Source organism: Polypterus senegalus, chromosome 8, assembly GCF_016835505.1.
Source record: "Polypterus senegalus isolate Bchr_013 chromosome 8, ASM1683550v1, whole genome shotgun sequence".
Classification (NCBI taxonomy): Eukaryota; Metazoa; Chordata; class Cladistia; order Polypteriformes; family Polypteridae; genus Polypterus; species Polypterus senegalus.
In genome coordinates, this window is record NC_053161.1 from 73963993 (window position 1) to 73989883 (window position 25891).

At 40.0% G+C, this 25891-nt stretch overlaps 1 protein-coding gene across 1 annotated transcript in view; it reads right to left on the reverse strand.

The window, feature by feature from the left end:
- Positions 1 to 25891, reverse strand: part of dhtkd1 (dehydrogenase E1 and transketolase domain containing 1) — a 98143-nt gene that overhangs the window by 46483 nt on the left and 25769 nt on the right. The window contains exons 3-6 of the mRNA XM_039761297.1: positions 16440 to 16651; positions 9179 to 9373; positions 5539 to 5808; positions 2967 to 3138 (exon numbers count right to left, since the gene is read on the reverse strand). Coding sequence (XP_039617231.1) covers positions 2967 to 3138; positions 5539 to 5808; positions 9179 to 9373; positions 16440 to 16651 — 849 coding nt within the window. The remainder of the gene's footprint in view (positions 1 to 2966; positions 3139 to 5538; positions 5809 to 9178; positions 9374 to 16439; positions 16652 to 25891) is intronic.

Consider the following 25891-nt stretch of genomic DNA (forward strand, 5'->3'; position numbering starts at 1 on the left):
ACAAAAAGCGCATAATGCTGAGTGTTGATTGGTATTGCGAGTGTGCAATGTACAATGTGCATGCAGGAGGACAATGCCACTGCCACTTTTGTACATCGTACAATTACATTCCTATTTGCCTGTAAGCAGTACTTAAAGTAGAAGCAAATTATAGGCAGTAATCTGGTTAGTTAGCATCTTGTTCCTCCTCCCAATTTATTATAACTTTTAAATGACAGGCACTCCCCCTTTGAGGTGGATACGCATGTATATTAGTATATGATATTAAAGCGAGGGTTCTTTTTGAATCTACGAGTGCCACAATATATTAACATTTGATCAAAGGTTACAGTGAAGTACCTGCCTACTTCAAGCACTGCCCTCAAGACCAAACAAGCATTCCCATGCCACCACTCTTCTTATCGAACGCCCAGCTTTCACTGTATAGATTAAGACAACACCACTAAGATAAGTACCGACTTCCCTGCAATCCTGCCCAGGATAAACAGGTTAGGAAAATGGATGATGTATCAGAAAACAATGTAATTTCAATGTAAGGCATTAGCCTGGTGATCAGTCACCCAGAATAGTTTGCTGACATTCCATCACACAAATGAGTGTCTTCAGGGGACCCTTTAAATGAGGCAATTGTGCCAAATTCACAAGAATTCCAACCTGGGTGGCAGCAATGTGCGATCATTTAAGGATAGTAAGCTACCTAAAAAAAACAATGTAAACAGTGAGAAACAGTAGCACAGTGCTATAAACGTATTTGCACTCTTCCCTTTCAAACTTTGTGCGTGTCAAACTAATCAGGTTGCCTTCCTTGAGCTACAGTGCACTCCTGCTAAACTAGCATAGCACAGTGTAGGAAGTGAGGTCCATGGCAGTGTGTATTTCAAAAAAATAAAGACAGTGTGCTCAGGCTTGGAGAGGGTGCATGTGTGTGTAGCACCATGGTAGAGCAGCTCCAGAGATTAATGGGAATATCAGCAGTACATGCATCCATATGCGGTTCAGTCATTTGACTCATTAGAGCTCTGGGGTCTGCAATTAATGTACCTGCAACCATATTAGCTTAAAAGAAGCCTGAGCAGGGTTGGGAAAAGGACCAGAATCTGATTATGGAAATAAGAAAGGAAAGGCAGAATTGGTAAGTGTTCATCAATGTGGTGGTGAGAAAGCAGAGAGGTCAGTGATCCCATGGGGGAGTGATTGGTCTGTGCTCCAAGGAGAGGATTGTTCCACACTGAGCACCACTGACGAACAGGGAATGATCATGCAAGCCTCCTAGGGATCCCAGATACACCAAGGAGGGGCATTAGAGGAAGATGGAGATCCTGCAGATGTGGGTGTGGCTCAGAGGTTTGTGACAGACACCAACAGAGGCTGCTGCAACAAGAACCAGAGGAAGACACAACATCTGCTAGTGTCTTTGCTGACTCCAAAACTCAATGGGGTGAGCTAGGAAGACAAAGAAAAAAGATGCATTGGGCTGGCAGGATGAGATTGGCAAAGAAAAGGAAAAGAAGGCAATGTAGGTTTTATGGTCAGTTTTAGTGGACTACTTTTTGATGGTTTTAACCGACAAAGAACACTGATTTTATGGATTTTTTATTTATCTCACTGCACTGCAATATTTGCACTTGGTTTGACTGCTGAAAATAAAAACACATTTTTTGCATTTCACTCTTGCTGTGTTGTCTCCTCATTGTTTGGCTCAACTAAATACATGATTATCGATGGTCCCAGGTTCCAGGGATTATGGCAGTTGTAGCCAATTTGGATAGTTACACACAGGAATCGTTTACACCTCCTGCTGGAAGTGCCCAACAGCTTTCTTGTAACGTGCACAAGATTTAAAAAATTAAAAAGTTATGGCTGGAATTTGTTGCATTGAGGGAATTTCTGCAAATGTTTGGTGCCAATTGAAGATGTTTATAAAACTCAACAATGTGTTTAGCTACTGACATCATTGACCATCCATTCAGCAATAGTCAAAAAAGCAATGGTAGTTGAGTGACTAGTGTAAGCAGAAAGGATTTCATTATCAATGGACATGAAAACTTGTTTTTGGCATGTGATATATATTACAATACCTCTGTCAAAAGTCAGATATATATAGTCCACCTCAACCACAATTATTTTATATGCAGAATCCGGCATTTCCATTGATTTCATCAAAAAACAAAAAATTAATAACAATTTCTTATGAATACACTAAAATACAGATTATTTCAATTTGAACTTGTGTGTAGACAAACCATGGGCTCAGACTGCAAACTCTGACTCTTGCAAGATACTTACAGTATCTGATGCAACAGACTACTTTAAAACTTGTAGATTCCGACTCCAAACTCTGAACCTTGACTGGATACTTTCCTGATGCAACAAACTACTTCAAAACTTGTGGAACTTCATATAGTGTCGTCTAATCACAAGGGAGGGGTCATAAGTATGTTGTGCTTGATCAATTTACAGGTACATAATCAGTTTTGTGCATTTGCATGAGGCTACTGCTGACTTTCTAGATAAAGCTACCAGATTACAAATCTTTCTAAATTCTTAACTTCTGCTTTGATTACGAACTGTGGGCTACTAATGATAGTGTAAAGAACCTACTAATTTGCACAGTAAAGTATCGCCTCCTAGCTACTGCGTCATCTAATAAAAAGAGTCTCTAAACAGCAAGGTAACAGAATCTGGGCTGTATTATACATGTACTACAATGGCATGCCAAAAAATACTGTACCTGGAAATTCCACATGATTAAGTGGAATATGGTGCTGGAGATAAGAAAGTCTAGCACTGTTGCTTTACCACGCCTCATCACAAAAGCATATTAAAGCTAGAGGCATACTACATGTAATCATCACATTGTACCATCAAATTGCACTTCATGTTCTACATAACCTGATTGGACTACAATATACTGTATGTAGGACAACGGTCATAATGTGCTACTATGTTAAAATTAATGTTCTTACCAACATCACTGCAGTAAAGTGAAGATCGTCCTCTCTCTGCTGGCGTTGTATAGCCCAATTGGTTATTCACAATGAGATGTATGCTACCACCAACTCTAAAATGAGGGATATTTGAAAGTGTGAACGTTTCAGGAACAATTCCTTGTCCTGAGAATGAAGCATCACCATGGACCTATGAACAGATGTAAATGAATATAGATAGTATTTTATATGTTCAAATTGTTCTGCCACATTTAAAGAGATCAGCAAGAACGTAATATATGGTGCAGCCCTCATTTCAATTTGCCTTCATCTACAGGAAAATTATACAATGTCTACAATGACAGAAATACTGAACATATGCTATATTACTAATAAAACAAAATCTTTAGAACTGACAGCTCAAATATTATCAAAACATTAAAGATTTTTTTTTAATTCATACTACTGTATGTTCTCAAAGTGTTTATTTATGTTAATATAAGATATACAGAAATGTGTGCATTGTGGCTCTTATTAGGTCCAGGCCTAAACCAGTAGCTGTGGGTAACCACACTGATGAAGTCTATATAATCAAAGCTCAAAATGTAGATAAGGCTAGAAGATCTGCATAGGTAAGCATCTGCATTTCAATATTTATTCAGTTTTAAGCACTGTTGCAGTCAAACAATTAACACTAGAATTACCAGCGCCTACAAAAAAACTCGTAGATCCAGCCCAGCTTAAATCCATTCGTACCTCTTCGCCAGCGTCTTTTGTCCTGTAAATGTGCTGATAAAGACAAGCAGCCTACTATTCCATCCCCCCACCGCCGCAGAATGTGAACAAAGTTCTCCCAGCTCATGCCTTGATTATCTGGAAGTGAAGTGCTGGAGTTTTAGAGTGAAAATAACATCATTATTTGGAACACATGCATGTCATGTGTGTTCCGTTTCTACAATAATCTGTGTAAACACATTGTTATAACAGAAATGTTTTTCAAATTTTAGTAGTAAATGACAAAATGTAGGCATAAACTATATAATGTATGAAGCCTGAAGTCCAAAAATCAAATAAACACTTTCACAAAAGGTTCAAGGAAAAGACAATAGCTTCTGTGGCGCAGTGGTAAGATTTGCTGACTTGTAATCAAGAGTCCCCAGTTCGATCCAGACTGCCTCCTATATTTGTCGTTTTGTTTGTATACAGTAGACATATGCATTTGGTTTGCGTCTGTAACAGACGGTGTACATTTATAGGACTTGTAAAAGTTACCTTTTTTTTTGCTTTTATTCTCTCATTCATGATCATGATACATACTACCACCCTAGGGATCTGACGCTGTTAGTTTTTATTTGAAACTGGGAGTAAATGTGGATGTGTGTGGTGTTTTGAGGCAATGGAACTGGACATTCTCTGATCTAGAGGGATAAAAGCTGACACACAAACGCTGGTGAATCTGCATCCTTTGTATCTCACCGTCACTTGATTTTTTTTTTTTATTCAGTTTTATTGAGCTCACGCTGAATTAGTATGCGCCTTATGGTCTATGAGGTCAAAAAAAAACCAAAACAGAGACATAGGTATATATGATATTTGGAATTATTCATTTTATGACCTGTATAGTACGGAAAACTATGTGGCATGGATGCAACATTATTCATATTATTCATGTTCATTCGCATAACATTGTAATCAGTGACCACATGTTTTTTTTTCCTGATCTTGCCAGTCTCCATATTGCTGTATTTTATGTTTCTTTTGTACACCAGGACATCCAGAGGAAAGAATAGTACAAAGAGTTCAGTTCAGCAATATATGCAATCATCAGATTCAAATGCTAACAGTTCACACACACGCAAGGACAGTCCTTCCTACATTTACGACATGTGTACCTGTTGCAATGTGCACACTTCTCTCTATGCTTCATACATTATATAGTTTATGCCTACATTTTGTCATTTACTACTAAAATATAAAAAAAGTTTCTGTTTTAAAAATGTGTTTACACAGATTATTGTAGAAACGGAACACACATGAAATGCATGTGTTCCAAATAACAATCCATTATTTCCACTCTAAAACTCCAGCACTTTACTCCCAGATAATCAAGGCATGAGCTGGGAGAACTTTGTGCATGTTCTGCGGCGGTGGGGGGATGGGATACCAGGCTGCTTGCTGCTTGTATTTATCGGCACATATACAGGACAAAAGACGCTGGCGGAGAGGTGCAAACTGATTTAAGGTGGGCTGGATCTACAAGTTTTTTCGTAGCCTCCGGTAATTCTAGTGTTAATTGGGTACTAGACAGTTTCTGTTTAACTGACAGTTAGTGGTCCTGCTAGATTTGGCACACCCTCCACAGAGTACTCCTGCCTTGTACTCAAAAGCTGGTGGGATAGGCTGTGGCTAAAAATTGAAAACACAGGCTTCAGAAAACAACTTAATAAATTATAATTTCAGTTTGAAGACAAGCTAACAAGATCAATAGCTGTGTGAAAAGCTGGCTCTTGACTAATTTACTTGGTAATATGCAAAAAAAAAAAAAAAGCAGTCCGAGTACTGGTTCGGAGATCATTATAGTTCTCTTTTCTGATGTTTTTTATTCTCCTACCTGAAGACATAGGACTTTATCCCCAGGGCGAGCAGAACTGTCATGTGAATAGTCTCCTTCTTGCTTAGACTGCTGTCTTCCTCGGGTTTTCCCTGCAGTCACTGGGTTAATTGCTTCTAAATGAGAAGGGTTGGGCAGCATGGTCACATGAAGAGGTTGTCCAACACCAAAATCCAGATCAACTGAAGATGTCAGGTGGGACAGCACATCTCCAATTGCAGGAGAGGTCTCTGGAAACTCACTAAGTCCTCTCATCTTACGGAACATCAGCTTTAGAAAATAAAAGATCAAGTATTAGTTTTACTGTTTCCAAAAATCAAATACAGATTACAGTAATTGTAGGATAAAAACAGAACTTGCAATAATAATAAGCGTGGGCTACTTTAATAAATTATACCAGATTACACTACTGTTATTCACATAAATCTTATTCTTTTTGCCATATGAGTTGTAATGGATGGCCGGCCATTTATCCCGGCCAATACCCCCAAGCCGCCAGGTGGAGCCCTCCTTGCAGCGTGGAGGTCCCCAGAAGACCAGCAGGGCATCATGGACATTGGAGTTTTTATGCAAAGCCCTGCTGGATGCCGTGGGGGTCACAGGAGGGAGCTGCAGGAAGGACCGAGGGCTTCTTCGTGCCCTGTGACCCGGAGGTTCGTCACAGGAAGAGCGACAGACTTCCGGGTTGAAGAAAGGGACTATTTACCCTGACCCGGAAGGGAAAAGGACTAGTGGACTATTGGGCAGAAACACTTCCGGGTCAGGGATTATAAAAGGACTATGGAAACTCCCAGACAACGAGCTGAGCTGGGTGGAAGGGTGGCAACGCGTCTGGGAGCTGGAGGATTGATTTATTGTTTATTATTGTGTAGTACTGTAATTATATGAGTATTGTGGAGAAGAGTGTGCTTTGTGCACTGTGGGAGAAAAATAAAGTCAACTTGAGGACTTTTACCTGGTGTCTGGAGTCGTGGACAGTGGTTCAAGGGAGCAAGGGCGCCCCCTATCGTTCACAGAGTACATTATAACACTTAACGATGTCTGTATCATATTCCATGTATTTTATATATTTTGCTTAAATTTACATAATTGATACATATGCTTATTACTGCTACTCAAAACCTTGAAAAAATCTGGGACTTGGATGGGGATGGAACAAGGGAATGGAAGTTACTTAATTGACAGCATATGAAGAACTAAACTTTTTTTTGGTAATTTAGAATTATTAGCGATATATACTCAGCAAAAAAAGAAACGTCCTCTGACTTTCAACTGTTTTTACTTTCAGTAAACTTAATGTGTAAATATTTGTATGAACACTAAAAGAGTCAACACCATAAGACATAAACTAAAAATGTTTCACAATGTGTCCCTGAATGAAGGGAGGCTCAAAATTAAAAGTACCAGTCGGTATCTGGTGTGGCCACCAGCTGCTTGAAGTACTGCAGTGCATCTCCTCCTCATGGACTGGACCAGATTTGTCAGTTCTTGCTGTGAGATGTTACCCCACTCTTTCACCAAGTCACCTGCAAGTTCCTGGACATTTCTGGGGGGAATGGCCCTAGCCCTCACCCTGCGATCCAACAGGTCCCAGACGTGCTCAATGGGATTGAGATCCGGACTCTTCCACTGCGAGGATGATCAGCTGTCCTTCCTGTCTCCCTGTAGCGCTGTCTTAGGCGTCTCACAGTGCGGACATGGCAATTTATTGCCCTAGCCACATCAGCAGTCCTCATGCCTCCCTGCAGCATGCCTAATGCACGTTCACGCAGATGAGCAGGGACCCTGGGCATCTTTCTTTGGGTGTTTTTCACAGTCGGTAGACAAGTCTCTTTAGTGTCCTGCGTTTTTAGAACTGTGACCTTAAATGCCTACTTTCTGTAAGCTGTTAAGGTCTTAACGACCATTCCACAGGTGCATGTTAATTACATGATTATGGTTAATTGAACATGCATGGAAAACATTGTTTAAACCCTTTACAATGAAGATCTGTAAAGTTATTTGGATTTTTAAAACATTATTGTTGAAATACACAGTCCTGAAAAAGGGACGTTTCTTTTTTTGCTGATTATATATATCGAGTATTCAATGTTAAAAACAAGCATTTACATACAGTGTAATGGATAGCACAAATGGGCTGGCATCATACCCAGGATTGAACAGGCACCCTTACCCAGCCAGGAGGCCAGTGTAATGGAAGGACCTCGGGAGATGAACAGTACCGAGTATTTTCTTCACCAATACACTAGATGGCAGCCTCCCTGGATTAGGATTTCCACACAGATACCGGCAGGGCATGCTGGAACTTGTAGTTCCGTGGGGCAACCCTGTTAGGATCTGTGGGAACTGCCAGGGGGAGCTGCCGGGATTCACAATCCCTACTTTCAGGGACTTTCACTCAACCCAGAAATGCTTCCAGTTGGCTATGCCCTAACACCAGAAGTACTCCCAGGTCATAGTTAAAAAGGGCCACTCGATCTCAGCCAGTCAAGTTGGATTGGGAGAGGAACTGGACAACACTCTCCTGGGAGGAGTCAAGGAGAAAGGAGAAGAAAACATTTGTTTGCTGTGCTTTATTAGGCCATATTAAAAGGAAGAAACTCGTTAAAGGATTTTTTGTAAATAAATGTTTTTTATTTGCACCTAGGACTGTTTTGGTGTAGTTGTGTTTATAGTTTGGGGCCTCGGAGGTGCCCCTTGATGGTCACAGCAGTTAAGCACAATCAATGGTTAATCCACAGATGTACAGGGAGAACATGTTAAACCCGTGTAAACCCTGGCGGTATATTACAATGTCTGTATTAAACTTACCAAACTTTATACTTATTAAAATTAAATGTATACCTATAACTTTTGTTCAGTTGTTGTCCATTGACTGCACATTGTGTGTATGCTTAATCTTGTCTAGCTATCAACAGACAACCGAAGCACACACGTGACTGTTGTTACCGGCAGCAGCTGGCAATATCCTTATGAAATAATGCAATAACTGCTGTAAAATAACACAGTATTGAAATACAGCAATATTTTGTTTCTGTAAATTTCTAATTTTACTGCTAAACACTGATTTTTATAGACACCTGCAATCTGCTAAATATCTCATTACTCAGTGTTTTGAAAAAAATCGAACATAAAGAAGATCTGCTTTTGCCATTTTAACTCGATATCTTATCTGCTTGGTATCATGTTCACAAAAGGATAGAGACACAGCCAATTGTCAACAAGAAAGCAAATAAAAAAACAGTGCAACCCACATATATTAGAAGTTACTGCATGGGAAAGGGTATGGCCTGTTTTTAAAATAATCAAGATGAGTTTTGACAATAGAACGAGTTGTACAGGATAACATAAACTGATTAATGTATTTTCCTTTTGTACAAGAATTAAAATGAACACATGGAACAATTATGAACTTAAACAGACAGTTATTTAAATAGATGCCCATTGTTATTGTCCAAGGAACATAAACAATATAAATAAACAAATTCAGATTGCATATATAACCATATACAACAATTACCCACTCCAAATCATAAGCAAGTTCATCATAGGATGTAGGGTTATGTATTAAAATACTGAAACATGCTGTGGGGAATTTGGAGGAAAAAAAAATTAAATCAAAATCTAAAATGCTGATTACCTCTGGAGGAAACTGAAGAAGACCTGTCAAAAGATTAAGTCGTCCTCTGTGGGGCATACCCATGATCACATCTGTCAGACCACAGTAGGCAGACTGGCGGAAAAGCTCATAGAAAAAGCCCATCATGCTCTCTGCACCTTCACCACCATATCGTTTCACAGTAGCAAACTTAGTGGCCAAAAAGTGGTCAAACCCCTAGAAATCATGTAAATTAAAAATATGTGAGTACATTAATAATCAGTTTGTCAATGAAAATAAAACCAGAAAAACAGCGGTTAACAAAATCTGTCTGCCTACTTTTCTAGATTTAAGCATATACTGTACTTACCTGACTACGACAGGCAGCAAAACGTTTTTTAAAATTAATAGGTAGTACTTCTGTTTCCTACATTTCATTGTAAATTACAACTTGTTATCTTTGGTGTCATGTAAATTGTTTTGAATACTTTTATGAAAACATTTCTTGTAATATGGATTCTCTGTTATATGCAAGTTAAAAATATATATGTGCAATTTGAATGTCCAAATGCTGAAAGAAGAGTGTTTATCTGATCTTAATGTCTAAATTTTATGCAGTAAAGGATTATTTGACTCAAGTTTACTCTGAGGATAGTGCCAAAAAAGACAGTGATCTGCAAAACTGTGCAATGTGAGTTAGCAACTCAAAGTCAAGGGAAGACATGGTTGGAATAGGCAGCAAAGAATACACTAGCAAGAACAATGAAATATAAAAGGAATATGCAAAACAAAGGCTGAGCACAACAGGAACAACAAAAGGGGTAGAAAGATGGGATCCAAAAAGTTAGGAATATAATAAGGCTGAAAAATGATGACACAGTGAAGATATAAAAGAGAAGTCATTGAAGAAGCACTCCAGGAAAGCAAAGCTTATTTTAGTATTTATCTTAATTGCTAAAACAGACCCAAGGCCAGCCTGTTACCTAGAGGCATATCATCACTTTGAAACACAGTTTAACTACATTATATGTTTGGAAAGAGCAAAAACATATTTAAGAGGGTGCAATCCAATATAAGATTAAAAACAAATATTGATACAAAGTAAAAACAATGAAAAAGAGCAAAGCAGTGTTTTGTCACAGTAACAACACTTTAGACAAAGATTAATGTATGCTGTGATCATTTTGACAACAAACTGTTAAAATAAACCTACCATGCCTTAGCCACTAATTCTTAAAAAAAAACACCATATTCTCATCTCTGATTAATGTAACACTGTCCACTAGAAAAAGGAAGAATACAGTGGGTTGCATTTCTAGAATATGGACCTAGAATCCTAGGCTTGTTTACTGTTCATCAGTCATGTGCATGTTCAGTCTGTGTCTACATGAGTGTTTTCTGTTTATTCTGTTTTTCCCATATCAACAAAAGTATGTCCATCAAGTTAACTGTTATACATTTGCTGTGTGAGCAGCCTTTAAAAGGGTTGATTCTCACTTTGTGCCCAATGCTTTGGAAGAGGCTTCAGCACTGAGTGTTTCTGATTTGGATCACCATATGGACAATAATCCTTTTACTGAAACAAAGGCATCATGCTCCATATTCAGTCAGTTAATTAAATGGCAATAAATGACATTGCATAGCCAACAATATTAATCACTTATTTACATTGTTTTAAAAAGGCAGTCATATAGCAAAGAAAACCATCTCAATTTTTAAATATATGCAAATCACCCATGTTGTTGCTAAACGAGGTATCAACTGTAGTTACTTTGTTTATCACACCCGGCACATTCATTCCTTGAGTGTATTTAAACTATCTGGGCATATCAAACAAGATACATTAAATAGGCACACAGTGCATTAGTAGCATTACTTTACAATACATAGAAACCTGAAGATAATTACCAAATTTATTTTACCTTTATTATTATTAAAATGGTAAAAAAAAAAATGGGTTCTCCATTTCAGTGGAGATAGAAAATGCTGCTGTATATTTTGTATTCTGTAAATATTTCAGTAACATACATGCTAACAGACAAATGATACTGAGCAGAGGTGGAAGAGAACATTTTCTGTTGTCACAGACGGCTGGGGTTCTTACCCGGCCGGGACGCCTAGAAGGTCCGGAAGGTGGCGGTAAAAGCTTCCGGGTCAGGAGGACACAACCGCCCTGGAGCAGGAGAGGAGCACAGGAGAGGAGGAGAGACTTTCCAACTCGTTGGGACCCGTGGCCACCGCCAGGGGGCGCCTTAAGCCTCCTAGAACCCGGGAGAACATTACTTCCGCCACACTTAGCAAGATGGTGGAGGAACCTGCCAGGGACGCCCGGAGTGCTTCCGGGGCAAAGGGCATTATATTATGATTATTTGTGATTAATAAACGTGTGGTTTTTTTATAAAGATGTGGTCTCTGACTGGTGGTGTCCAGGCAAGTCTCAGAATGGCGCCCGAACAGGGACTTCCTATCTGTTCCAAGACGGGGAACCCTTCAAATAAATTTTTTGTGAGCTGCCCAGTACCCCAGTCGGCCACATACACGTCCTGCAGGGAGGCGGTCCGCACACACACCGCGGATGTTCCGCGAATCGCCCTGTGGAGAATCTCCAGAGTGCTGTCTTCCACCCGAGGGGACTGAGGAATGCTAGCCAAGGCAAAGGAGAAGGGGATTCCCCAGCGTTTGTCGTCGTTGGAGGACTGCAGTAGGCACACCCACTGACGGGTCCGGAAGAGATTGCCTGGAATCGCGTCACTGGCTGGGGTGTGCATATCTGGTCCACGAAGCCGGGACAGCATCGCTAGAGGCAGGGGAGGATCCACCACGTCTCCAGCAGCCAAGGCAGAGGGACGGCAGCGAGAGTTGCAGTTCCCTTGGGAGAGGCAAGATGGCCGAAGACCGGAAGTTCTGCCCCATGACAAGTGAGGGATTGGACGGTGTGTGCTGTGTTCCCGTCGGTGATTGGTTAAAGATGGGACGGGCGAACGTCCATCCTAAGCAAGGGGAGGGACCGGTGGATCCCGGAAGAAAGCTCCAGAAAACACAGCCGGTGAAAAGGGCCGATAGAATGGTAAGTCCTTCACTGGCTGTTGATTATTTTCTACCTGCAGGTCATGATATATCGGAAAAGGTACTTCGATTAATGATGATGGTGAAGCAGGTGGAACACGACCTTCGAGTCTGTGTGGACAAGCTGAAGAGGAAGGCGATCGCGTCACGTCAGACGGAGCGTCATAGGGCGGAAGGGTGCGACGCTGGAATCTTTGGCTGGAGGTCTGTGGCGGTAGAGGTGAGTATAACTGATACCGTAAAGGAAAAGGGAGGCTTGAGGACTTAGTTGCTGCATCTCCAACAGCAGAAACGAAGCGAGGTGCTGATCGCTTGGAATGGGTGGAGCCAAGACGCCGGTTGACAAGTGCCGTGGGTCCTAGTGCTCTACCGTCAGAAACACCATCAGTCTCGGGTCATTCTGCAAGGGCGCAGATGGCAAGGGGTCTTTTCCTTTACCATAGGAAGACTCAAGCTGTCAGAAAGCTCCAGAGAAATAGGAAGAATCGTTGGAGGAAAGCCAGTTCTTCCTACAAAGGGAGAAGTGAGCCCTTGAACTCATGTAAAGAGATGAAACACCCGCTGCGAGTGCAGAGGGAAGCCCCGAAGTCAGCGGAGGAGTTTAATAGGGCGGTCCCTGAAGTTTACCCAAAGGCGGGGGCATGAGAGGAACGGAGCGGGTGCCGAGGTTTCGGCGACCACGGTGCTGATCAAAGAGGGAAGCGTTGGTCCTACTCTAATGACAAAGCCTGTTTATACAACTAACTAAGAACAGAAAATCAATGTATCTGGAATACTTTATTCAATATTTATTTGAAGAACTACTACACATTTTTAGAGAGTTATATAGTACGTTACACATTAATTTGCATCATCTCAAGTAATCTTTAATAAAAAACTAGACAAAATCATTTGGAGAATAGATACATTTTATAAGAGATGGTCTTTTGTCTAATTGGTGTAATCTTTTGATTTGTCATATTTGTACTGTCAATAGTTAACTTTTCCAATTAACCATTCAATGAAAAGCAACAAAATAAAGGAACTCAATGAAGTGAATATAAGCACATCACACTAACAGACTCATTAAGGTTACTTTAGAGAACAGCCTACATTTTGTGTTTGAAGAGGGTAATGAAGATAGAGACACACAAAATAAATTCATATATTTTTTACATGGTTTTTATTATAGGTTGTTTCCAGGCTTGATTGTCTAAGTGAATTATCAGAAATTTTCTCATGATTCTTTGCATTGACTACAGTGGAGTTTACACAGCACTTGTCCTCTCCATCTACTGGTGTTCATAAGAAACTGAACTTGCCGTGGGGCATAGAGATGGGCCTAGGAGCAGCAGATGGGCATAACCATGGTGCTGGGGTTCACTCCACCTGAGGATTCTTGCCCTTATTCCCTGGGTTTAGGAAGTTTGGGCTTCTGTTGGTCATTAAGACATGTATCATCCATTGCTACAAGTTTTCCTTAATTCACACCTTATAGAGTCTTAATATTTTGATATAGACTCTCGGAGACCAGACAAGAACTTGATGATTGGTGACATTGAAAAAAACTGTTATTTATTCAAACACTCAGCATTTACAAAAATATCAAGTAATATTTGTTAATCAAAAAAACAAACTAACTTATATATTAGATTTTTTTATTCGTACTAGGTATGACACTCATGATTACTCCAGAACAGCTTGAATTCTTCAATGCACAGATTCAACAAGGCACTATAAAACATTTTGGGATTTTTGTCCATGCTGTGTTGATAGCATTAAGTAGTTCTTGAAAGTTTTTCAACCATGCCTACATGCTGTGAATGTACTACTCCACTTCATTCAAAAGTCTCTATTGGACTGAGATCTGGGGACTGTGTGTTGGACTAAATTAAAATCACTGGACTAAACTAAAATTAGTGTCATGCTCAAGAAAACAGCTTGATATGATGCATATTTTGTAGCACATTATATTGTTGGAAGTATTTTTTTAAAAAGGGATGCACAATCCATAAGTATTCTCCTGTCATTCTGAAAACACTCACTTGGTATTAAGGAGCCTAGAAAACATTCTTATACTACCACTACTAATATCATGTACTGGTAGCACAAAGAAGGATGGATCCATGAATCAGCTGTTTATAACAAATTCTGAACCAACTATCTGTGTGTCACATTTTTCCAACATTCATCTATCCAGTCTTGGTCATCACATCTTCACTGTAACTTCATCTTCTGTTTATTTATGACTAGAGTGGAACCTGATATGATTTTATGTTGCTCTAGCATATACGCTTCAAGGTCTGGCACTTTATTTGTAAAGATTTTTTTGTGTTTGTGTTAGTTTCAACAAGTCCAACCATTCTTCTTTAAATTCTCTCTATAACAAGATGTGCTTGCCCATAGAACTGCTTTTTACTAGATTGTTTTATTCACACCATTCTCTGTAACTCTAAATAATGTATTGCATGAAAAGTCAGGCAAGATATCTGTTTGAAATACTGGAATCACACCTGTTGCCAACAATCACAACTTGATCCAAAGTTATGTGTCTTGCCTATACTAATCTAATGATTGGTCAGAGAAATCAAATCTCCTGACCACATCTGAATTCTATTGATTTTGATAGAATATTACTGGCTGCTTGGAAGATGATGTCATTTGTAATAACAAGCATGTTAACCTAAAAAAGTGTACACTGGGTGTGTGCTGAAAATATATAAAATACTGTTCTCAAATTTTCTCAATCCAGTTCAGGGCCCACTCAGGCACAAACCCTTTGGACCAATTTAGGGTTGCTAATTAACCCAAATGTCTTTTGGGAATGTGTCAGGAAAAAGGACTATATGGAGGAAAATTCATGCAGACATTATGAAAAGGTTTAAATTCCAAACAGACAGTGACTGAATGTGAGATCTTTATAGCAATAGAGGTAATTACTGCACTACAGCATCATCCTTAATACATATACAGTACAGTATGTACATACATACTGTGGACGCTGGCCCGGACACAGACAGACGGACATCATATTTCACCCAACACACATTTATTAACAATATATTTACAGTCTTCGTGCACTCACAAAACCCCAGTGCCTCCAGCACCGATTACCCCAATGTCCAGGCCACACAGTTCCAGTGCCTTTCTCCTGGCCGCCTCTAGTCCTCCCTCCAGCTCCGTCCTCTTCCACCCGACTTCTGCCAATGACTGGAGGGAGGCGGCCCCTTAAATGGGAACCCGGATGGGCTCCAGATGCTTCCCGGCATTCCTCCATAGCCACACCCCAGTGTGGCGGAAGTGCCGGCTGCACACCCGGAAGCTGTCCAGGTGTCCCCTGTCGTCTTCCCCCCCAGCACTTCCTGGTGTGGCGGAAGTGCTGGGCTCCCGGGATATTCAGGCACTGGGGCGCCGCCTGGCGGTGGCCACGGGTCCCTACAGGGCTGGGCTTCCAAGCCCTTCACCCGAGGTCCCCAACATAACCAGGGCGGACGCCCCCTCATGGTCTGGAGGAGGCACAAGCCCTCCTCCGGTCCTCCTGGGCGTCCCGGCCGGGGTACCATATGGGATATTCAGGCACTGGGGCGCCGCCTGGCGGTGGCCACGGGTCCCTACAGGGCTGGGCTTCCAAGCCCTTTACCCAAGGCCCCCAACATAACCAGGGGGGACGCCCCCTCGCGGTCTGGAGGAGGCACAAGCCTTCCTCCGGTCCCAGCCGGGGACCACAATGCATACATACATACAGTGCATAATTAAGATGTATAATATATGTATTAATTGAAGGTAATTACTTCCTTTTTAAAGATGCATTCTGTTTTAAGTGGTCCACCTGCAAGGCTCTAACTAGTTTTACATTGTCTTCAAATAAACGTCCCTGTTTTTGTTTTTTTTTTTCCTTTCCAGGTGTGTGATCTTGGTTTTTACAACTGAATAGTACTCCATCTTACAGTAGTTTTAAGGAAAACCCTTTGGCTATTATATTGTTATATTGATAGTTTAACTAATTAGTAATAAAAGTAAGCTAAAGTCCAAAACAAAACTATTTTGCTTGAGAATATCATATTTAAGGGTTACTTCTGTAACAAACATTTTTCAAGCACTTATTCTGAAACAAACTACAGTATTCTTTATACATTATATGGTCTAAGTATATTTTGAAGTCCAGTTTAATGCAGTTTCAGGCTCCCTCACATAAGCACTAGACATCCTCTATTTACAGAGCCTATTTCTATATAAGGGGGCACTTACAACAGCTTACCTGTGACTCCAGCATTAATTTGGCCAGATGTCTTCTCTCCTCTGGGGAGAATTTTTCCTTCTTCAGTTCTTCAAACCGCTGAAAGAACCACTCCCTTTCCTCAACTGTCTGCAGCTGGCTTGTCTCAATGGAGATATGACCACAGTACACATGATCCAAGTACCCTAATACTTCCTCCAAAGAAGCTTCATTTTTTCCAAAATGTGGTAGACCTTTACAAAACATGTTCAAAATGGTAATGTTTAGTTATAATGGAAAAATAAACTTTCAGCATTATTTACACCTATCTCTGAAATGTACTGAAACAGGACCCTTTGTTTATTATGTAGTAAGAACTTATATGTTCAACATTTTGGACCTCTTAATACTAAAATTCTTAAACACTCAATTGATAGCAAAAAGAGAGGATAGACTGGATAACAGGCCAGAAACAAAATTACAGAGATGAATAAAAATGTTATTCAGTGGTGAATTTATCATTGAAGTTTATCTTCCCAGTTTCTGCATTATAGTGTACTGTAAAAAGGGACTAGACAGAAGCAAGATGAAATTACCCCATTCATGTTTAGTTTGCACATGATTAAACAGGAATTGTCAATATATCTCACGCCCACCTTATCCCATGTTTAACAATGATCTAATTTAAATTTTAAATTTAACAATGGTCTAATGGACTAGAGCAAAACAAGCTTTCTCTTATACAATTCTGCTAGATGTAAACTTAAATTTCTTAAAAACAGAGCAATAACCATGCCTGAAAAGAAAAATGTGTATTAGGTTGTATGATACATTTGTGGGTTTTTTGCCTACAGCAGCTTACTTTGTTTTTCTTTATTTTTCTATGGGAAATGTACAGGTTCACTGCTTGCCCGTGAATTACCCTGTATTTATGTCACAGACTTAAGGAAATATGTTTTCAATTCTTTGCTGCTAAAGAGTTATTGTCAATCTGAACAGCAGAATATGTTATTATATATTGTAGACACTAGAGAAGCGTAGCAAAGCTCCAAGCCCATGACACAACTACAAGAATACGAGTTGCAGGGACAAATCAACCCTTTTATTTAAACAAAGTACCTTTGATACAAACTTCTTCACAATAAAAAATTCTCATCATTGTTCCTCTTTATTTCTCTGCTTCTTTTCTGCTCCTCTAATCCTCTCCTGAATCAAACTTGCCTAAGTGAGGTACAGGGCTCCTTTTAACCTGTATTTGGGAGTACTTTTTGTATCAGCACTATAGTGAGGAGGGTGGCAAAAGCACTCTCTAGGGGCCCCCAAATACCCCACCAGGGCTACCTCCAAAACTATAACTCTCATTCAGCCCTGGTGGTGTCCAAATGGGAGCTATGCCATTGATGCTACTACCCAGTCGACTGGTGGAAGACATGGCGCTAGGTGACATTGATCCCTGTCCTTAATTATATCTTAACAACTGGTAAAGAGGACACCAACCATCCTGGCCTGGAAGCTAGTAATCAGTTCTCCATCTCAGCCAGGATGCCAGCCATCCTCGCCTTTCATCCATCCATCCATCCATTATCCAACCTGCTATATCCTAACTATAGGGTCACGGGGGTCTGCTGGAGCCAATCCCAGCCAACACAGGGCACAAGGCAGGAAACAAACCCTGGGCAGGGTGCCAGCCCACCGCAGGGCGCACACATACACACACCAAGCACAAACTTGGGACAATTTAGAATCACCAATGCACCTAACCTGCATGTCTTTGAACTGTGGGAGGAAACAGGAGTACCCAAACTCCACGCAGGGAGGACCCGGGAAGCGAACCCAGGTCTCCTAACTACAAGGCAGCAGTACTACCCACTGCCACGCCTTTCATCACTATACAAACAATATACTGTATATACACACACAAACATATTCATTTATTTATATATATATATATATATTATTGTCACACACATTCACTTGGAAGAAAATTTTAGGGCTCGTCAAACTGTAATTCTACCCCAAGTTGGGGGTTAGCACTGTCTCTTAATGCCTCTCCTCTTCCTCTTGCTGCAGAGCAGAAGACTGACAGATGAAGACCCATAATATCACTTCCAGTTTCTGGCCTCCTGAACCCACCTATTCTACCTGCCTTGCCTGACACCCAGCTCCGCCACCATCCTTCACTAGTCTAGCTGATGATTCACACTTGGAAAGATGCAGTTATTGCATGTTTATTAACACCTTTTCTCTCTCCTCTCCAGATCCTCTGAACAGAAGCCTGCCTAACTCCACCTCTGCTTCCAGAACCAACGATATCACTGACCTCGCTTCCGGTTCCAACCCGTTGGACACACCCCTTCCTCCTCACAAGCTATAAAAGCGCCCACCTTTCCTCACTTATCAGTCCCTTCTTGGACACAGTATGAAGTGACTACTCGGGTACATTGAGTCTTGTTGATTTGCTGATTTGATTTTTTCCCTCCTAAGAAAAAGGAGACAATCTTTTTCTTGTCTCTCTTGTTTTTCCACAACGCACACACATTATTTATATATATATATATATATATATATATATATATATATATATACTAGCAAAATACCCATGCTTGCATGGCAGTACTGCCTTAAAATTTTATTAAGAAAAAATTAAACCTTTTAAAGTGAGGAAAATATACCAATAATTATTTGTTAAGGATCTCTTTGTATACCACATTGTTAGTTCGGCCCTCCGGTTGTAATATGACCAAGCTGTGCGCTGAACATACTCTTGAGCATGCAACGTACAGTTGGCCATGTGAAAAGTAATCTTGTCTGAAATCTCACAGCTTGGATTGGTGCTGTCATAATCGGTTTGAGTTTCATGGTTTGTTTCAATAATGACAGTATTTGGAGGATTTGTGTTGAAGTGACATTCGGCATCTGTCAAGCGTTGTAAGCATACAACCGGTTTCATCGAGAACTTCACATCCAGCTTTTCAGAGTTTAAACATTCATAAACATCAAAGTGTCCACTACTGAAATCGTCACCTGTGAATCTAAGATGTTTAAGAGGCATTGGCGGTTTCGAAAGGTGTAAAATATTTGGCCATTTCGGTACACTTGAAAGCAACAACCAAACAATTCAGCGGCAGCCATCAACTCACATGCAGAACCATAGGTGAAGGGGTTAAGCATTTCACTCTTATAGTGCCTCTGTGTAGTATAATTATCTCCTGTACCGTCATCAGTCCACACCTTGAACCTGTCCCAGTCATTCAATACATAAGACACAATGTTCCTATATATTAGCTACGTAAGCCCATGCTGTAAAAAGCCTGGTGTCCTAGAAACTATTAAAATCGTCAGAAAAAAAAATTAAATGTAGAGATGTCAGGTAACTGAAAGGAACTACTTCGGGCACCTCTCTCCTAGGAGGATATGTTTTGCCGATGTGCTTGAATCATTTCTGCATTAGCGGCTAAGCGACTGTCTTTCTTCGGAGGATTTGTTTTGCCGACATGCTTGCATCATTTGTGCATTAGCAGTGGGAAGGAAAAGCAAAAGGGATACCGTTTTGCCGATGTTAAGCAACTTTGTCTTTCTTCAGAGGTTTTGTTTTGCTGACGTGCTGGCCTTGCTTGTGTTATTAGTGGCTAAGCGAGTTTTCTGTTTCCTCGGAAGTGGAGCCCTTACCCCAATAACATCTCTCATTTCTGGGCCAGACAGACACACACACACTTCCACACATAAACGTTTATATATAAGATTATATATATATAAGATTATATATATATATATATATATATATATAAGATTATATATATATATATATATATATATATATATATATATATATATATATATATATATAGTCACACACATGCACATGGGAGGCAGCTAAAGGTCTCCAAAGAAGGTAATTTCCGGTCAGAACAGAGGGTGACACCAAGACGATGCCACCTCCACTTCCACCCCAGAAGATGTCACATCTGGTTCCGCCCAGAACAGCCCACCTCCTAATGACCTCATCCCAAGATGTCACAGCCTGATTACCTCATTTCCGGGTCCAGTCTCAAGGTCCGTTGTGGACTCTTATCTGTAAAGACCTTTGCATCAACCATTTTTGCAACTCAGCAGCCAATTCTCAATTATATGAGAGGGTGCCCCAAACCTCTTGATTATTACCACAACTGACGTAGTTGGCAGGATGGTGGACTTCTTGAGGAACCAGGAGCTGGACATATACACACACACAAACACACACATGCATTAAATTTTAAATTTAAACTTCTGGCAATTTACTGCTTACATTTTCACAATTTTAGGTAATTTAATGTATTTAAACTGATTAAATTTGAAGAAAAGCTGAGATGTTCTAAAACTTTTGATAAGTACTATATATGTGTGTATTGTAAATGCACACACACATCACATATATATGTATACTAGCAAAATACCCGCGCTTCGCAACGGAGAAGTAGTGTGTTAAAGTAATGAAAAAGAAAAGGAAACATTTTGAAAATAACGTAACATAATTGTCAATGTAATTGTTTTGTCACTGTTATGAGTGTTGCTGTCATATATATATATATATATATATATATATATATATATATATATATATATATACATATATATATATATATATATATATTGTGGTATCCGGCGGTGCTGGAGCCGGCCGGGCATAGGAGGACGGAGGAGGGCTTGAGCCTCCTCCAGACCGCGAGGGGGCGTCCCCTGGTTATGTTGGGGGCCTCGGGTAAAGGGCTTGGAAGCCCAGCCCTGTAGGGACCCGTAGCCACCGCCAGGCGGCGCCCCGGTGCCTGAATATCCCTGGAGCCCAGCACTTCCACCACACCAGGAAGTGCTGGGGGAAAAACGACAGGGGACACCCGGACGGCTTCCGGGTGCGCAGCTGGCACTTCCACCACACTGGGGTGTGGCTACGGAGGAGTACCGGGAAGCAGCTGGAGCCCATCCGAGTTCCTATTTAAGGGGCTGCCTCCCTTCAGTCGATAGCGGAAGTCGGGTGGAAGAGAGACGGAGCTGGAGAGAGGACTGGAGGCGGCTAGGACAGAGGCATTGTGACTGTGTGGCCTGGACGTTTGGAGAAACGGTGCAAGAGGCACTGGGGAGTGCGCGTGACTAAAAGCAGTATTGTAAATATTAGTGTAAATAAACAGTGTGTGGTGAAATTAAGACGTCCGTCTGTCTGTGTCCGGGTTACATACACATACATGTATACATATACACACACATATATATACAAACCGGATTCCAAAAAAGTTGGGACACTAAACAAATTGTGAATAAAAACTGAATGCGATGATGTGGAGATGGCAAATGTCAATATTTTATTTGTAATAGAACGTAGATGACAGATCAAACGTTTAATCCAGTAAATGTATCATTTTAAAGGAAAAATATGTTGATTCAAAATTTCACGGTGTCAACAAATCCCAAAAAAGTTGGGACAAGTAGCAATAAGAGACTGGAAAAAGTAAATTTGAGCGTAATGAAGAGCTGGAAGACCAATAAACACTAAGTGTGGCAAAATGGAAGACTGTTCTGTGGTCAGATGAGTCACGATTCAAAGTTCTTTTTGAAAATCTGGGACGCCATGTCATCCGGACCAAAGAGGACAAGGACAACCCAAGTTGTTATCAACGCTCAGTTCAGAAGCCTGCATCTCTGATGGTATGGGGTTGCATGAGTGCGTGTGGCATGGGCAGCTTGCATGTCTGGAAAGGCACCATCAATGCAGAAAAATATATTCAGGTTCTAGAACAACATATGCTCCCATCCAGACGTCATCTCTTTCAGGGAAGACCCTGCATTTTTCAACAAGATAATGCCAGACCACATTCTGCATCAATCACAACATCATGGCTGCATAGGAGAAGGATCCGGGTACTGAAATGGCCAGTCTGCAGTCCTGATCTTTCACCTATAGAGAACATTTGGCGCATCATAAAGAGGAAGGTGCGACAAAGAAGGCCCAAGACGATTGAACAGTTAGAGGCCTGTATTAGACAAGAATGGGAGAGCATTCCTATTTCTAAACTTGAGAAACTGGTCTCCTCGGTCCCCAGACGTCTGTTGAGTGTTGTAAGAAGAAGGGGAGATGCCACACAGTGGTGAAAATGGCCTTGTCCCAACTTTTTTGGGATTTGTTGACACCATGAAATTCTGAATCAACATATTTTTCCCTTAAAATGATACATTTTCTCAGTTTAAACTTTTGTTCCGTGATTTATGTTCTATTCTGAATAAAATATTAGAAGTTGGCACCTCCACATCATTGCATTCAGTTTTTATTCACGATTTGTATAGTGTCCCAACTTTTTTGGAATCCGGTTTGTATATACACACACACATATATACATATATATATATATATATATATACACACACACATCCACATACATATACAGTACATATATACATACCTACATATACACACATACATATACATACACATATACATATATACCTATACATATTATGAGGGGCCGTTCAGGAAAAAAAGGTTCGCAAATATATACATTGGTTCAGATATATATTTCGGTTCAGATATATACATTGGTTGGGATATATTGGTTGAGATATATACATCGGTTTGAATACATCCGGTCAGATATATACATTGGTTTAGATACATTGGTTCAGATATATATAAATTGGTTTGCATAGATCCGTTCTGATATATATATACATTGGTTGAGATACATCCGTTCAGATATATACATTGGTTGAGATATATATATATTGGTTGATATACATTGGTTTAAATATATATATTGGTTAAAATAGATTGGTTTAGATATATACATCGGTTCAGATACATCCGTTCTGATATATATATTGGTTAAGATAGATCCGTTCAGATATATACATTGGTTGGGATTTATGGGCAGGCACAGCGCGGCCACCCATGTTTAGCAGCTCCCTTTCGCTTCATCATTGTTTCAGCACTGTTGTAATTATTGTGCACATTTTATACAAGTAGCAGATGCCTGTCTGTCGCGTTTTGTTTCGTAAACCCTCATGGTTGGGGGGGTCCTCGATTTCAAAGCACTTTTTTTCCTGTCATTATTTAAAACACTCGCACAGATACCCGCCTCTTCGCCTCGCTCCGTCCCGCCCCGGCTCATTGTACCCGCCTCATTCGCTCCCTCTTGTCCCTACCATGACAGATTCTTCTCAAAAGCAGAGTTACCAGAAAGCATTAATCGCAACCACAGTATGTTCCATTTTTTCACCTCATGAGACGCTGGTTTATCATTGGTGGAAAGCTGCCAGGTGATATCTGTTATTCCGTATTGGCAGCATTTCATTAAAGGGCGATCTGCTTCAGCAAGGAACTTAGTCCTGTTTGCTGAATGGATGTTATGGAGGAAAACACTGGAGTTGCTCTGTTTCTTTAAATGTTCATCAGGGATCAAAATGACCAGAATATTCCCGCTTCACAAATAACTGATGTTTATCTGTTTTATAGTAAAACTAACAAAACCACACAAAAGCACGTACACGCTCACACACACTCAAACTCACAAATCGTGGGTCGCACGTACTACTGATTACGTGTATCTGTCAAGGGCAATTATTTTTTCACATCATAAAACAGATTCTTCTCAAAAGCTGAGTTACCAGGAAGCATTGAACACAACCGCAGTACCTCCCATTTTTTCACCTCAACAGACGCTGGTTTATCATTGACCGAAAGCCGCCCGGTGATTTCTGTTATTCCGTATTGGCAGCATTTCATATTGGCAGCATTTCATTAAAGGGCGATCTGTTTCACCAAGGAACTTAGTCCTGTTTGCTGAAAGGATGTTATGGAGGAAAACACTGGAATAGCGCTGTTTCTTCTGAATGTTTATCAGTGATCAGGGACCAGAATGATCAGAATATTCCTGCTTCACAAATAACCGATGTCTGTTTTTATTGTAAAACTGAGAAAACCACATACACGCGCGTACACAACACAAACACTCAAACTCACAAATCGTGGGTCGCACACACTACTGATTAAGTGTATCTGTCACGGACAATCATTTTTTTCACCCAATAAAACTTTAGTTTCGTCAAAGTTAGAAAGCAGCGGTGATTTCTATTATTCCTTATTGGCAGCATTTAATTTAAAGATGATTCACGTCAACAAGGTGAAAGAGTCTCTTATTTTGACAGGACGATCTTTTTAAGGCTTAAGCATTTTTGATTGACTTACAAAAGAAAATAGTTATTACTTACCCTCTTTGCTTCAAATTGGCTTTTTAAAAAACATTTTTGATATAATTTGTTTATGGCAGTATAAAATAAAAAAAGTGGTGTTCAAAATTATAATGCGCGTATTTAACAGTAATAGGTGGTGTAAGATTGCTGACTCGCAGTTAAACGATCACTGGTTTGTGTCCGGGGGGCTTCCTTTCTGTTATTTTATTTATTTTTACAAATTGCTTCAAGTAGTAAGAAAGGCGCTATAAAGAGTAAGGAATTCATAACATTATTATAATTATTATTACTATTATTATTATTATTATTATTATACGTGTGAATGCGTGATCAAATTCAGCCGCTGCGTAGTGGGGTATGAATTGGGACACTATGTGCTCGACAATACCACGAGTTCATTGAAATAATTACACAGCAAGGTGCACACGCAATACAAACATAATGTGTATATTATTGAAGTAAAGGTTCATATAAATTAATTATATACAAATTTTTAACAAGTTGAGAGATGTCAACTGGTTAAAATGCACGAAATTATACATGTATTGCTTTATAGTTCACATATAGTGTATTATTAAAATAATGATATAAAAATCATATAAAATGGTATAGAGTCTGCGTCGTATACGTATTTTGTGTCATATTTCTTCAAAGAAGTTTATAATTAGTTTGCTTTAAAAATCTTACGGCAAACATGTGAACCGTTGAAAATCGCTGATCTTAATCAATTTGTTTTAACGCATGCTCCGTGCAAAATGCTGTCATATCTGTTAGTAAACATGCACGCGCAGCGATGTCCTGATGTCTGCGTTCTAAGGCTGCATGTGTATTAAACGCTATTGACGTTTTACTGGGGTGCTCTGTGATTGAGGGCGGACAGTAAACTTTGTTAAAATGATATCGAAAAATACCAGTCGTCAGTTGTGTTTTCAGTCGTTTTGGCGTGTTTACTGTTCTGTTACCAAAAAATTCTTCAAATCAACAAAGAAACGTGGATAGTAAGATTTAGTAAAATATCAGTAATAATAATACATTGCTCGACACCCAGTATCACTTTACAAAGACATTTAAAAGACAGCTCGTTAAAATAAATGTAGCAATCCATTGTCATGCTATAAGTGACAGCTTGCTCTTAAACATTTACACAGGTGGTTTTTCCTGGGAATAAAAAAGGGGGAAAAAATCCACGGAAAAGGTTTTGTTGTTGAACTCAAATTTCACCTCCGCCATGTGAGTCATTAAAACTATTGGAATGAAATATAGTTCAATATAAATAAATA